This window comes from Fopius arisanus, unplaced genomic scaffold, assembly GCF_000806365.1.
Source record: "Fopius arisanus strain USDA-PBARC FA_bdor unplaced genomic scaffold, ASM80636v1 scaffold00071, whole genome shotgun sequence".
Classification (NCBI taxonomy): Eukaryota; Metazoa; Arthropoda; class Insecta; order Hymenoptera; family Braconidae; genus Fopius; species Fopius arisanus.
In genome coordinates, this window is record NW_011887810.1 from 579,471 (window position 1) to 594,433 (window position 14,963).

The following is a 14,963-nucleotide window of genomic DNA, read 5'->3' on the forward strand; positions in this document are numbered from 1 at the left end:
ATAATAATAATAATAATAATAATAATAATAATAATAATAATAATAATAATAATAATAATAATAATAATAATAATAATAATAATAGTAATGATAATTAATGTGTAATTTTTGGCGACAATGAATGGAAATGAAAATTCTATAATTATAAGGGGATGTCTGGGATGTCTGTGAATTCTATACAATGATGAAAATGGGAAGTTTATAATCGTCAGATATCTACAAACACCTTCTCATGCTTTCGAGCCGCACTTGCACATATTATACTGAAAAAAGCCTAGTAATGATTTTGCCATAGTAAATAGCATAAACAACCCAGAAACCGGCTGCAAACGGCCTTGACTTATAAAAACATTCTTTTACTAATCGATTGAATGCTTGTGCTCGTTTTTGGTCGAGTGCTTCGGTACGTTGAATTCACGATCTGCTAAATATAAAAACTGTAGTCACCACTTTTGGGAATACCATGAGGAGTAGGTACTTCATGGGATTTTTGAAGCAGCATTATCAATGTCGATGGTACTCATTTTATTCCTTGAAGTGATTTGAAATAGATTGAAAAGAATAAATAGAACGGCAATCTGCCGTAGCATGAGGCACCAGTGTAATCAATACACTGACTTTGAGGCGAACCGCGCCACGTGATTGTAATATATATTATGTGAACTTGATTAGATGCTGATTTATACTCATTGTCATGTTCAGTTCATGCTAGAAATGAATAATTGTTGAACAATGACACTTAATTTTTACGAGCCACGATGAATACATCACTGATTGATACGGTGGGAGTACTTTATATGCTTAATATGTTTTGAAAAAATTATTCAAAATGGGTATAAGGATCACTCGAGGTCTAATCCATGGTGAAAAAAAAGTTCAAATCTCATAGCTAATTGTGCGAACTATTTCAATGGCGCATTTAACAAAAAAAAAGGAAGTGGCTAATAATCGATGTCTTGATCATATGATCTGGATAAATCAAATCTTTTAAAAGATACGAAAATGAGTGAAGTGTCACTCTGGTCGAATTATATGAACGATTATAGGTACGCCAGGTTTACATCACCCGTACCCGCGTGTTCAAAGGGGAAATAATGAAACTCAAATAATCGGGAACATTTTCATTCGTTATATTAAAAAGGTTTGAACATTAGGGAGTCTCTCTACATTGTTTTGTCTAAATACTCCAAGAAAGATTGCTTCTAAAAAGTATTGAACCGAATTGTTGGACAATTGACTTTTGAACAATTTCCAACATGATTGTGAAATTGAAGTTGAGTCTTTTGATCAAATGTGCTTTTCATGGCTGAGAAGATGTAAAAATACTTTTGAAAAGTAAACCTATTATTGCTACGCATCAGTATTTTTCCCGATATTTTCTTACTTTTTTGGAATAGGTGGGCTCGTCATTTTTATGCCTAGTCAATGCATTTTGATTTTGTATTGCTCCATGAAAGTCATTTTGAGCGATAGAAAACTAGCGCATGAGCACCCCGACATAGTCATTGAAGGGGAAGTATGGTCTCCCTAAGCGTCATTTGCGAACTCAAAACTGGTAAAAAAATCTGTTCAAAATTGTGAATGCAATGAAAACCCTGATTAATAGTAAATCTCAAGAGGAATTTCCAAATTGGAAAAATCTGACCAAAACTTCGACAGCAGCAGCTGCAATTTTGTCAGAATAGTGAATTTTCAGTTTGCTGCTAATTCAAAACCGCTTGAGTCAAATTTGCCGAAATATTTTTTTTTCTTTGCAGTTTTCTTTTTTTTATATTCCAGCCCTTTCTACCTCCGTTTTGACTAGTTGATCCTGTTTCATCCTATGCCTGCGGCTGTGGATCTTAAACTCTACCGTACTTACCCTCCTATAGAGCATAGGAGTGACATGGGAAACCACGGGAAAAACCATGTCGGTACAGGCAGGCGCTCTATTAACAACCTCCAGCTTATCGATACTATTTGAAAAATTCGATTCAACCGGGAATCGAACTTGTAACCTTCGGAACACTGGGCTCGCATCTAACCACTGTGCCACTGAAGTCGGTTTCTTTGCAGTTGACTCGCAAATTTGTCAATTATTATTCATATATGAGATAAATATAATAATAACGATTTCCTAAGATATGGCGATTCCTCAACAATCGACTTTTGCATACAGAAAACAGTAACCGTAAATACGAGGTTTTGAACGTAATTTACGAGATATTGTAAATTACGATTTTTACGCCGTAAAGTGCAGGGTCCGTTTCTATAATTTACCTTCTCTTTCCCAACATGAGGAGATCTCGGAAACTGCAACGCTGATTACGCTGCAACGATATACGGAGAGAAAAATACTGGAAAAAGTACGTAAAAAGTTCCGTAAAAATTCATGTGTGAAAGATAAACGTGGGGCGAAATGTAAAATCGGAAAAAGTGCCGATCATTCAGAACATTTTACCACTCGGTCGGTAAAAAGTAACCTTTAGAGGTAGAAAAATTACGGTAATCAGTTCCGTAAATTTTGCCGAATTGTTTCGTAATTTTTCCCCAAACTTTTTTTTTTTCAATAATAATAATTGAGGGAGAGGATATTTAATTAATTAATGATTTGATTGGATCAAAACTTCAAAAATCACCTGAAATGTTTTTTTATCCTTCGGACTGTAATAACTTGCCAGGTGACGTGATCCGAACTTGGACAATGATTCGCGATCGGGTATGGCCAACAGTCGTCCCACCAACGCTAGGACTTGTTCAATTCGATCACGTAAAAATGACAGTACGCTACGTAAAATTTAAATGAAACTGGATAATTTTTACGCTACTCGCAATAATTTTTACCGGAACTGTGGTAAATTTTACAAGTTCGTAAGAAATTACGTGACAGTCACGTAAATTTTCCAGAGAAAATAATAAAATTTACTGTTCGTCTCTCATTTTTTCCCAAATTCTTCAGTAAAAAAACAAAGATATGACACTCCAGCCGACGATTACGTGATTACTCACGTAATTTTTCCTGTGTTTTTCTCTCCGGGTAGATATAAAATAAACGTTTTGGGGCTATATCATTCAAGTTATATTTGGAGGACTTTAAGTTTGACAATTTTCTGAATCATATAAATATGACTTTCACCGACATTTGTCCAAAAATTTTTAAAAGGAATTTCAAAACATCGTATAATGTAGAAATCGAAAACAATTATGAAAATTTGGGAAACTTCACGCAAGATGGAAAATAATCAATTGCTATTGCATTTGTTGTTTTCCATACTTTACACAATGTTCTCCCAATTTCCAACTTTCTAGATTATCTGAGTGTTTTAAATTTCCTTTGAAAAGTTTGTGAAAAAAAATCACTGAAAGTTATATTAAGATGACACAGGATATTCTCAAACTTGAAGATTTTATGTCACCTACAAATTTTCTTATATATTCATCATTGTATTTGCGATCTCAATCGGGGATTTAATCAGACTGAGATCTCGTAAATGACTAGAAGGAGAGCATAAATTATGAGGTTGGACCTCGTATTTAACGACGGAAAACTTGTAATTTACGAGGTCAAACCGCAAGATGAGTAATCGTAATTTACGGCATTTCTGATCTCGTAAATTACGCTTATGTTGTATGTGTTCAGAATCACGTGATTGTAAACTCGCTTCTCTGGGTAGAGTCGTGGATTTTGGGCCTTATCACATAGAATACGACTATAATATACTCGCCTTCCGCTCGTTTTACAACTCCCCACAGGCCAAAAATCGTGATTCTTCCATTTTATGACACCCTTTTGAGAGATATGTTATTATGCAATCTTTTCTGCTCTATTCTTTTCCTGAAATAAACCATGAGAAATAGCCGTAGTATAATATACCGGCAAATAGTCAGTGTGATTCGAAAGATTTTAACATTTTCAGTGATATGATACTGTTCATCTAAAAAACAATAGGGTGCGTCAGGACAAAGAGGTAAGCCAATTTTGTTATTTTGGGTATAAAATTGAATGCTAAAATTAATGATGAGGACTTCGATAAAACCATATCAGCATTTAGCAGATTAGTGTAGCAATGTTTTTCCACGCGAGAAATGTAAATAATATATTCAACGTTGGATACGAAAAAATTTTGCAGTTATGGAATTTTTAGAATTAAAACTGTTCAAACCGAAAATGATAGAGGTAGAGTGGGAGAACTACGATAACCTGTGGTGAGTTTCTTTTTTGGTATCAGAAGTTTAGGGGATTTTGTTGAAAAAAAAAATCGAGTTCAAGTCGAAAAAGTGGGATTTTTTACTCATTTATGATGAAATCTCATGGAACGTGATATACAAAAAATCTATAGCTATGTTGATTGAATCGGGAATGAAAAAAAAACAAAATTTGGAAAAAAAAAATTATTGTACCCTGCGTAGGTGGTACTTATATTTATTGTAGGTTCTAGGCTCAAAGGGATAAATCCCACCAATAGCTTATAGGTATTCAAATATGTGTCGGTCATCCGACCGATTACAAAGTTTACGAGTAATACATGTCGGACCCCGTTTTGGATCTGCCTTCTGCATATCCAAACGGCCTCTTAAATACATATTTGTTTGTGTGTCATTACTTGGCAGCATAATCCAGTTATGCTGGCAAGTGTCACGCTGACAATGCTGGATGTCCAAATATTCAACAATTACCTAATTGACCAAAATCTGGGGCATAACAAAATTATAAATCGGTTAATATTTATAGGAGTTACGCACTTAAAGGCTGAGAAAATGAAAAAAAAAATCGTAGCGGGTTCCTGGTATCGTCAAAAAATCTAGAGAAAATTGAATAGTCATCTAATGATATGTACAATATGAGAAAAAAATCAGCTGTATAATCGGACGGAGTAAGAATTTAAACCTCGTTGCGTTCACTCAGAATACCCCACATGTCAAAGGTTGTTTTTTACGAATTTTTTTCTCAAAAAAATGTACATGGAAATCGTTTTCTGAAGAAATAAAAAATGTACGTTTCTGCAAAATGTAATGTAATGCGTATTATTATATGTAATTATACTCAAAATGAAGATTGGACCTTCTTCTATAAGGCCTGAAAGGGATTTGACCTAGAATAGATTACCGGTAGTCCTTGAATATCCGTAACCGTGCGTCTGATTTCATTGTTTTTTTTAATACTCGCTATGATAATACTTATTTCATTGATTTGTAGAAAATTATTGTGCTGTGAAAAGATTCGTTGTGCGGAATATTATATTGGTCAACGCCGTGTATAATCTTGGATACATTTGATGCTAAGTTTCTAACATTTCACCACATTGCCATAGAACTCTTTCCAAAAAATGGAATATTCATTTCAAACAGATTTTATTGATTCCATTCGAGTAGAACATGGATAACTGAATCGAATTCAAGCCGAACTTCTTTCCAATTCAATTTTTCAGATGGAATCCTTTTTGTGTTCGGTCTCGAATCGAAAAAGAAACCGAATTATTGCAATTTGATGGGAAAGAATTGGTCTTCATATTTGAAATAAATTGAAAACCCGGCTGAGTTGACTTATAGTCATTTTACTACTAATTCTAATTCATTATCTAGTTCAGCAAAAAAATATTCAATAAAAAAATTTAAGTGATTCAACCAACGCCATCAATGCATTTATGTATAGAATCCCACACTATAGGACGAGTACTCACTTGTCAGGTTAATTTTGTCCTTTGATAAAATTTGAAAAATAAAACTATGAACTACATGGCGTAGATTACGACATTCTGATTAGCTAGTTTCCCAGTAGTAAAAATATTGTGCTAAATGTTCTAGCCTTCCAGAACACGTTGCAGAATATAATAATTTTGTGTACGGCTTCTTATGATTTCTCGTCTGAATATTGGTACTACATACTTCCCAAATTCGAAAACTTGATAATCACTAGCGAAAAGTAGCATCCGAATTTTCGGTATGGGCTTTTATTCATTCGTGTGGTTGGCCAGTTCTCGCCTTCAGCGTAGATATATACTATTGTTATATAACTTGTACACGATGTGTTTAGGATATCATTGGTTTACACAAGGAAAGAAAACCTCAATAGAAATTATGTTGAAGTTTTGTATATTACGGAGCGTTTTGTTTTACTTCGATGTGCAATTCACACCGATCTATAATTCTACTTCATTGTTTAATTTAACGACGGTGTTATTGGTCTCATCTTACGTGACCCACTCTCCAATGTATCTACCCAATTCGTTTTAGCGAATTTTCTACTTCATCAACCTTGCGATTCTTTTCATCCGAATTTATCAATTTTTTCCAATTTATCTACCTTTCCGTTCCTTATATTAACCTATACCATCGCGGTGCCTTTCATCCATGATTCTATTTTCCACCTTTTTTCTCCTATCCCTATTATTCTATTTTTAGCCGAGTCTAACATACTTCTGCCTGCTGTCACTTGCTTTTCATCAGTTTTCGGAACAAATACAAAAAATATAACACTTACAGCGGAAACCATGCAGCCTTAACAGCAGTATCCAGTTAGATGAGGAATTGAATGAACGACGGATGAGAAATACTAGAAGGATCATTGGCCGAATGAGGGTTTTTATTTTCTCATATCGTTACGTTGATATGAAGTATGTTAATATGCTTAATTCCCTTAAATCAATACAATCAGAGAAGTGAGAACTTCAGAGATTCAAAATTCTCCACCTAGATAAGCCTGATAGACTAAAGGGGAATAGACGACAAGACGGTACATCACCACAAGTTGGACTGTGAAATGAAAAGAGATCACGAGTTCAATTAGAGAGCAAAACTAGCAGGCGTTAGCAATCATGCGACTGTAGATGAGTTATTGAAATGTATTGGTATACTTTCTTTGCCATCAATAAATTGATGGCGAGCTTCTGAATGGTTTTTATAAAAATTTTTGTCCTATTAATTTATATCTGTTAAGAATGTATATAGATTATATGATTATGTTACAATCAATATCACAATAACTCTAGAACTTTGTATTTGAGAGTATAAATGTTTTAATTAATTATGATAGGGTACATTGCGAAGACCATTTGCATATAAAACAATGAAGTCGGTCAAGTCAATTTTGAGATTAACGCCTTCCATTGTAGTGATAATAGTATATTACGCACGCGTTTCATACAAAATTTCATGTCATCGCGCCCGGAATCCGCGATTTAATCGAGCGATTACGGGCACCGATGGCATAAATGTAAAATTTTGTCCGAATTTTAAGTTAATAGTTCGATTTTTGCGCGGGTAGGAGGGGGAAACGATTTGAACAGAAAAAAATTGAAATATCTTAAACACTTTGTATGGGCGACTATATATATTTTTATCGATTATCATAGGGGACATCAAGAAAAAAATTTTCAGATAAAAAAAACGAACTTGATCAAGTCAAAGTTAAGATATTCCACATAATCATTTTAACATAAAAATTGAAAATCTCCGAAACTCATCTTTCAATTAAGATGCAATGAAAGCCTCGTTCCGGAAGTACAGCTCCAGTGAAATTATGTTCATTTTTAATTCTTAAGTTCATGCCGATAACTTCTACACAATTACAATAAATTGGAAAAAATTTATTGAAATTATTCCGATACATATGTATTCAGGATAAGCAATTTTTCCAAAATTATTGATAAAAAAGATTGATTATCCCTAGTTATTACTAACATAACCAACCTAACTCAAACCCCAACCTAACCCATAGAGACCACGCGCAAGAATTTCTGTGACAGTTATAAACCACTCTTGACTTGTGACTTAGTGGAAGATTTATCAAAAAAACCCAACTTAAGTACCATGAAAAACGCATTAGCAACTTAGAGATTTATAATGAACGCTAGGGGAAAAAATTCCTCACACTCAGGCGCCATGACACGAGGCAGCCATGACGGGTGAAATTGTTCTGCTGCAATTATTCGTTGAAATTATTTGCGCAAAATATCCGTGGTGAAGTGGGTCGAATTGTTCAGGAGATGTCAAGCGAGCACCAGTCTTGACGGTGGTGAGTTTTTTTTTCAGGATCTTCTTTTAATTTTTTTGTAGGCTATTCACTTCCGATAAAAATCGTTGATTTTCATTTCGCACCCATTGGACATTTTAACTTAATTATATTTTAAAATGTAGAGGTGAAAAATTAAAAAATATTGAAAATATTGAAATAAAAAAATTTGAAAAATAGAAGAAAATGTGCTCTTTTAGATGAATATAATTAGATGGTGGATCTTTCGTGGGATTCTTCATTTTCATTGTACTTGAAGCATATTGTTTGTTAACTAATTAATTTAAGTCCTTTTTAATACCATCCGTTGGAGTGATGAAGGGACAATCTCGTCCAAATTTGAAGTTAATAGCTCGATTTTCACGCGGGTCAGATTGCGAAAAACATTTGTTTTTCAAAAACCTAAAAGTCACAATAACTATGAGTTTTTGCAGAGTTCACTAGTCTATTTTTTACTGACTCCAATAAAGCCAATCCTTACAAAGAGAATGAAAAAAAAACTGAATACGTTGCTTAGTTTTGGAGATATATCGAAAAACCATTTATAAACAAGTCATGATTTCTCACAACCGGCTATACCGATCGAGCTGAATCTAGCTCCAGAGTTAGCCTCAACTCATACCTACTTTGTGACAAACTCAAATTTTTTGAAATTTTTTTACCCACCTATCTTTTTCCTCTTTTTTAACTAAAAAATCACTTCTGGCCAAAGGTACCACGTACAGACATTTTCAAAAAATTTTATATTTTTACATTTCAGACCATTCTACATAGCTTCCAAGCCAAATTAGAATTTTTTTTTTGTGGTCAGGATTGGACGAATGCAGTGCTTCCATGCGGAAACAAAAACGGATTATGGTATAAAATTACATTAGTGGACGAATTAAACATTGTAATAAAACAGTATATCAGGGTGAATAGAATAATAGTCATTACGTGACTAGTAGAGAATAGTAGAGATTACGTGAATAGGGACAAATAATATCAAGAGTAAAGGGGATGAAAAACATAATGTGCTGTTTATTCCATTATTCCATTACATCCACTTTCTAATCGGCCCCCGAGAAATAACTATTGTCGCCCATCCTATCCTAAATTCTAATTCATCGCAATCCCCACCCGTCCTATTTCTGGTCGAGAACCATAAGAGCTTATTTTTTGACCTCTCTCCGCAATTAAGTTCCTTCAATTGCCCCACCCCTATGACATCCCCACTTACACCAATGATTAATTGATTCATATTTCCAATCATGAAAGCCCCAAGTCCCGATTGCTCCACATGGGACTGGAGTCTCTGATGGAAACTCGGATGACTCCCAATGTCTCGAATTCTCGTATTTTTTATTACCATAAATTATCTATTTTTTTCGATATTGTATTATGATCGGATTGATGGGCAAATGGTCGATTATGACGACAAAAAATTTTTTACATTTTTCGGCTAGTTTTCAGACAATTTTCACTTTTTTCGAAAACCTCTTTTGGTATTCGCTCCCCAAGCTTGCCTATTTTAAAAATGTCTACATACACGGACAAAAGTGGATGATATTGCTATAATATAGGAAATTTTACCATAAACATATGGTAAATGGTGTTTCCGTACTGCTTCTCATAATTTCTTGTCTGGGAATTGGTACTGCATACTTTCCAAACTCGAAAACTTGAAAATTACTACGGCAGAATAATATCTCGACTGTTGGGATGGGTTTTTTTCGGCTCAGCTCACCAAACTTTCCACGAGTAAAAAATCCCCATCCCAACAGTCCAGAAATATACTATCTCCATTGCATATCTCCAGTCCATATCTATTACCTTTGTGTCAATTTTTGCCATGTAGACTAGTAGAAATTACATTGCCCTTCAGTAACTAATATCAATGATTGTGGGACGTTTTACCATACTCGATATCGTAACAACTCCTGAACATATGAGCAGTTTGCTGTATTCAACAAATTTTTAAATCTGTTAGATATCAATCTTGATAAAATGATCTACTTCGTTATACTCAAGTTAGTACCTCACTGTAATCTAGAAATATCAAATTCCTTTAGATGATGTTTATCATTACTGTCGTTTTCGTTTAGAAGAACATTGTAACATGAGTTGACTTACGTTGGCTACTGCTTCGTCTTATGATATTCTCCAAGAAGGTGTTTTGAGGGGCTACCAGGCCCCTACGGCCGCCTGGCATCCTTCCACAGTTTTAATAATTTAAGCTGTTCGCCAGCCTTCCTCCCCCGGTCAGCATTTATTCTGACGATCCGACTATTCTGATAACGAATCACCAAATTTTTTGAACCGTACAACCAACCAAATTACACAAACCCCTCATTAGCCGTCCCCTCAATTCCCTTCCTCAAATTCACACACCAAATCACAACCCCCCCCCCTGATGAAGACTGCTGCCTTATTTCATGAAGTGCTCGTTACATTACGGCATCGTTACGATAGCATCGTTCTAATCGACACATTATGTTACACAAACAATACTATCAACAATCCACTAGTCAAACCTCGTCGACTCAATTTCACAATATTCCCCAACTCTACTTTATCAACACAATCATAATTGTTTACATGATCCACTAAATCTCCTCTCCCCTTTCTATATCTCCATCTTCTTTTCAATGCACTAAAAGTCCCAACGTAAGAACAGTAATTTTCCATATCCGCGTCACTCACCAGTCCGTCAAAATCCTCCTGCTTATGTCCATTTTTTTCATCATCAATTGAATAAAACATTGGACATATTTTTTTTCATCCTCAAATCAGGACAGCTATCACTCTCCATTGTCACCTCATTATCGATGTGCGTGTTTCACTTATTTGCCTACCGCTGCACGCGATTGTTGACTGAAGGAATAATATGGCGAATAAATTGAACCGTTAACACTACTTGTCGCGACAATAATTATCATCATTAATTGATTTCCGAGTTGAAAAAACACTGTGATTCCTTAACCGCAATCCTTCCAATTGTGAATATTTGATTGTACCGTCGACAGTGAACCACCCACTCTTCCCATCGACATTCTCAGAGTCTTCCTCTTTTGTATTACTCGTGGTCACGGAAGACATCGCTTCCAAATATTTATAAGGTGTGAATTATCTATGTTTTATATATTGTCTTCTTCTCTTGTGTTTCAATTTCCTGATAACGAAAATTCTGAAAGCAAAAATAGTGAAACTTAATCTCAGGTGAACAGCATTTTGGTCGTATTCATGAAGAAAATTAGAATGCCTGTGATAATGTGGACAAGGAATTATAAGTTCAATTATAAAACAATGACGAGGCTGGATAAGCAGAACAAGTGGTAGGGGCAATGCAGTATTGGACAAGCAATGAGATGGATACAAAGGTAGTACTTATTGTTCGTAAACCGAAGAGAGTTAATAGCATATATATTGATACATTTTGAATTATAAATAGAACATTCAATATTTATTCGGAACGGCGTTGATGGTAATTAATAATTCAGGAGTACATATGGGACGTCGTCTTGTGAACAGGCATACCTGAACAGCCTAAAAAAGATTTTTAGAAGTGTCTTATCCTACATTAGATTGAATAATGAACAAAAATAATTGGAGAAGCAAGTAGATCAACTTCTTCGGCTAGCATTATTAATAATGCATTTCCTGTAATATGTTCCACCAAAGAAAATGACAAATGGGCTGATATGTGAAACGAGAGTAGGAATTCCACTTTATTGTCACCATGTAAGGCCGATGAAGATGATACCTATTGGAGCCTTCTGTATCATCAGACGATCAGACGATAGAAACCTAATTCGAAGAAGAGAATGCCATGTCTGGCTTTTCGACCATGGCGAGGACAAAGAGACGAAGAAATTGGGAGAGGTTAAGAATGGTTGCAGTCTGCAAGATAGGTATACACGATGGTAATTTTCGAGGAAGCTCGTGTAAGCCGCCAAAGCGAATATCATCTATTTTTGGACGAGGGTCGGTCGGTGAAGGTCTTGAAGACGTTGCGAGTGCTTTCTTCTAGTTCTATTCGTCCATTCCTTTATTTCTCCGCTTGTCCTTGCATACTTCCTGATCAGATAATAATGGTTTTTTTAGAAATAATGTTGATTAGTGAGAATGCATACTTTCAACGTAATTGAGGATCTCATGCAAAGCTATGGTCATAATTATAATTATACCACGGAAATGCAGAGTTTATGCATTTTGAATAATTGCATAGCCTACTCCATTAGTAAACCTTCTAATCAATAGAGATATTTTCACAAGAAACTGATGGTCACTTTTTTAAGAGTTTTGAAAATTTTAATCGGTAACTGGTAACTTCTTGTCGTATTCATAGTTTCGTGCACAAAGCACAATACAGTTTTTTATTTTCATTATTTTGATTTTGCACAATCTTAGAAGAACAAGGAAACCATGAAAATTAGGTCATTACAAAGTCAAGAATATTCTCACCACAGAATGAGACTATTCCTGTTCATTAGCTTCAGAGATATTCCAAAGACAACTTTTTAATGTAAAACTTTTTCTATTATGTTCTATAAAATTATAAAGATACGACTACTGATTTCGTAAATTCAACAGTGAATTTCCAACTCTTTTCCTGTAATGATTATTGAAACACACTCTCGGTAAATACTTTTAGATAAATGAATGTTTCAATTATAAAACATTTTCATAGCTCACTTTCTATAGACTTAAGTGGGGAAAATTATATCATGCTTATGCAGAATCCAAAGGAGAAAATCAGCTTGCATATACAGTGATAATATTGATAGGGTAGTAGTGCTGCATGTGACGTTCATCTAATCTAACGAATGGCGAGCACCGTAGTACACGCTTCAGATATTTTTTGAAGCCAGAAATCTTTGGAGCACAATCGTTGAGACTTTTTTATAGTTGGAAGACCTCTTTTAGATTCACTTTACAATTTTTTTCTTCTTTACACTTTCAACAGCTTGTCCACACAATTTCTTAAGATAGATAACAAAGAACATGTAATCTTAGCCGATTGGAGAAATACTTAAGGCAGGCTGTGCGTCATGCAGTTACTTTTTCCTGACCCCTTTAGGTCGATCGAGCGTACGAGACGAAAATTTGGAGAATCCATAACAATTGCAAATGGAACAAATACGTCTCATCTATGTCCTATGCCTCTTTAGACTTCGACTGCAATTGATAGGTGATAATAGGAAAGCAGTAATTTATCGGTGTGAAAGCTACCAGAATTAGTAATTAAAGCTGAATTGGAAAAATTCAGTTGACATTTTAGGGCAATATCAAGAATCCTCTAAGATAATTTCCAACGAGAAAAAAACGTGTACGAGCCGTAAACATCTGGCAAAGAAAATATTGTTCGGCAAATCACTGATTAAAAAAAAAATAGGTCAAAGAATGTTTATGTACATTCAACAGGGAATAATTACTGATTAACAATTGCTTCATGCTGGGAACGGTTTCGCATCTTTTATGAAATAGATGAAATTAAATTGTTGAGCACGATACATTTTGAACATGTTGAAGTTCGTCATCTTAAAAAAAATATTATGAATTATGAATACCAAAAATTGGCACCGAACTGCGTATTTGAAGAGTCCAAACACGTGTTCTGAATTTCATTGCTTTCAACTACGTATTATTCCCATATTTATTATTTTTCAACTATCATAAGTACAAGGGTCTCTCACAGAATTCCCGAAGGGGTACTGAACAGTGACGTCAAATTTGCAAACCCAATGCACGATCAAACATGTATACGCCTATATATGTCTACACATGACACGCCTGCAAGAGTACATCACTCACACAGCGAGTTGATGCATTCGATCATCAGAATCGATTGTTAAATTGGAAGTCTTAAATGAAGTTCCAGATTTTGAAGAAGAATTGGAATATAATGACGACAAATGGGAAAATTTGTCCACTAAACTGTTTTTTTAATGCATAATGGGCAAAAGCACGATGATTTAATCTTTAAAATTGAAATTTACAAACCCTCCGTGATTGTGAAAAGGATCGTTCTTGTCAGTGTCCAATCAAACACACCAAACGTTAAATCGTATCAGAATAAATGAAAAAAATAATAATCTAGGCAGGAAAATAACAAATGTAACATTTTAGTGACGTTAATGTTCGCAGTATCACTAAATCGGTTGAGTACTGACTAGCCTGGTGTGTCAGTGACTACTGGAGGCCCCTGCTAGGACGAATGGACATCTCTCGGTGGGGTTGCCGAGTAAGCCCGACGACGAGGAAGTGGGTGTGAGGGAGCGAATATGACGAGGGGTCGATCGAAGGTATAAGGGAGGGCGCCACCTCGCCGACAATCACAACCCCCACTCTGTTTGTTTTACCCCTCTTTTATATACTTGTGCCACCGCCGCCGCCGCCGCCGCCGCCGCCTTTCCCGTCCCTACCGACTGTACCTACCCACTTCTATATCATCCTTCCTACGTTTTTACTACCGTTTGCTTTTTCTTAGAATTCTGCATGAAGCAAAATCACCAATTAGTCGCAGGGTACAAATGCGGCGATCTAACGGACAATTCCGGGTGATTTTTTTTCAGTGGCGTTTTTGGTACTAGCAAGAACTTGAACAAGAAAGGTTTGATCTGGATTCGTGTCGTAATCAGGACAAATGTTAAGCAGAACATATAGGGAAGATTTTGTCAAATTGACAGAACGATCACATTGATTAATGGTAATTTGTGTAATGTAGAAGAAACAGTATTCTGTATTATTACGTGTACAGTTCCGATGATATGCTAACATTACCACGGCGGTTGGCATCTAAAAAGTCCTATCTTCAATATATGAACTGCGCCGATACATTGGCAATGATCTACTTTTCCAAGATACGTTACGTCTGTATAGTCAAGCGGAGACAAATCGGTAGGCTACGAACTGTCACGAGTTCAAAGCATCTAAACCATGCTTTAGATCTACATGTACCAATACTAAGATAGCTCAATAAGAATTGCCCCAG

The 14,963-nt window shown here is 35.3% G+C and overlaps 1 protein-coding gene across 8 annotated transcripts in view; it reads right to left on the minus strand.

The window, feature by feature from the left end:
• The window catches only part of eag (ether a go-go), a 144,576-nt gene extending 130,425 nt beyond the window's left edge, over positions 1-14,151 (minus strand). For all 8 annotated transcript variants that reach the window (XR_892457.1, XM_011310014.1, XM_011310012.1 and 5 more), the window contains exons 1-2: positions 13,973-14,151; positions 10,103-11,156 (exon numbers count right to left, since the gene is read on the minus strand). Coding sequence is in view for 7 of the 8 variants with exons in the window: in XM_011310014.1 (XP_011308316.1) it covers positions 10,103-10,181 (79 nt within the window). In the remaining variant the exon portion in view is untranslated. The remainder of the gene's footprint in view (positions 1-10,102; positions 11,157-13,972) is intronic.
• Positions 14,152-14,963: the final 812 nt, after the last annotated feature.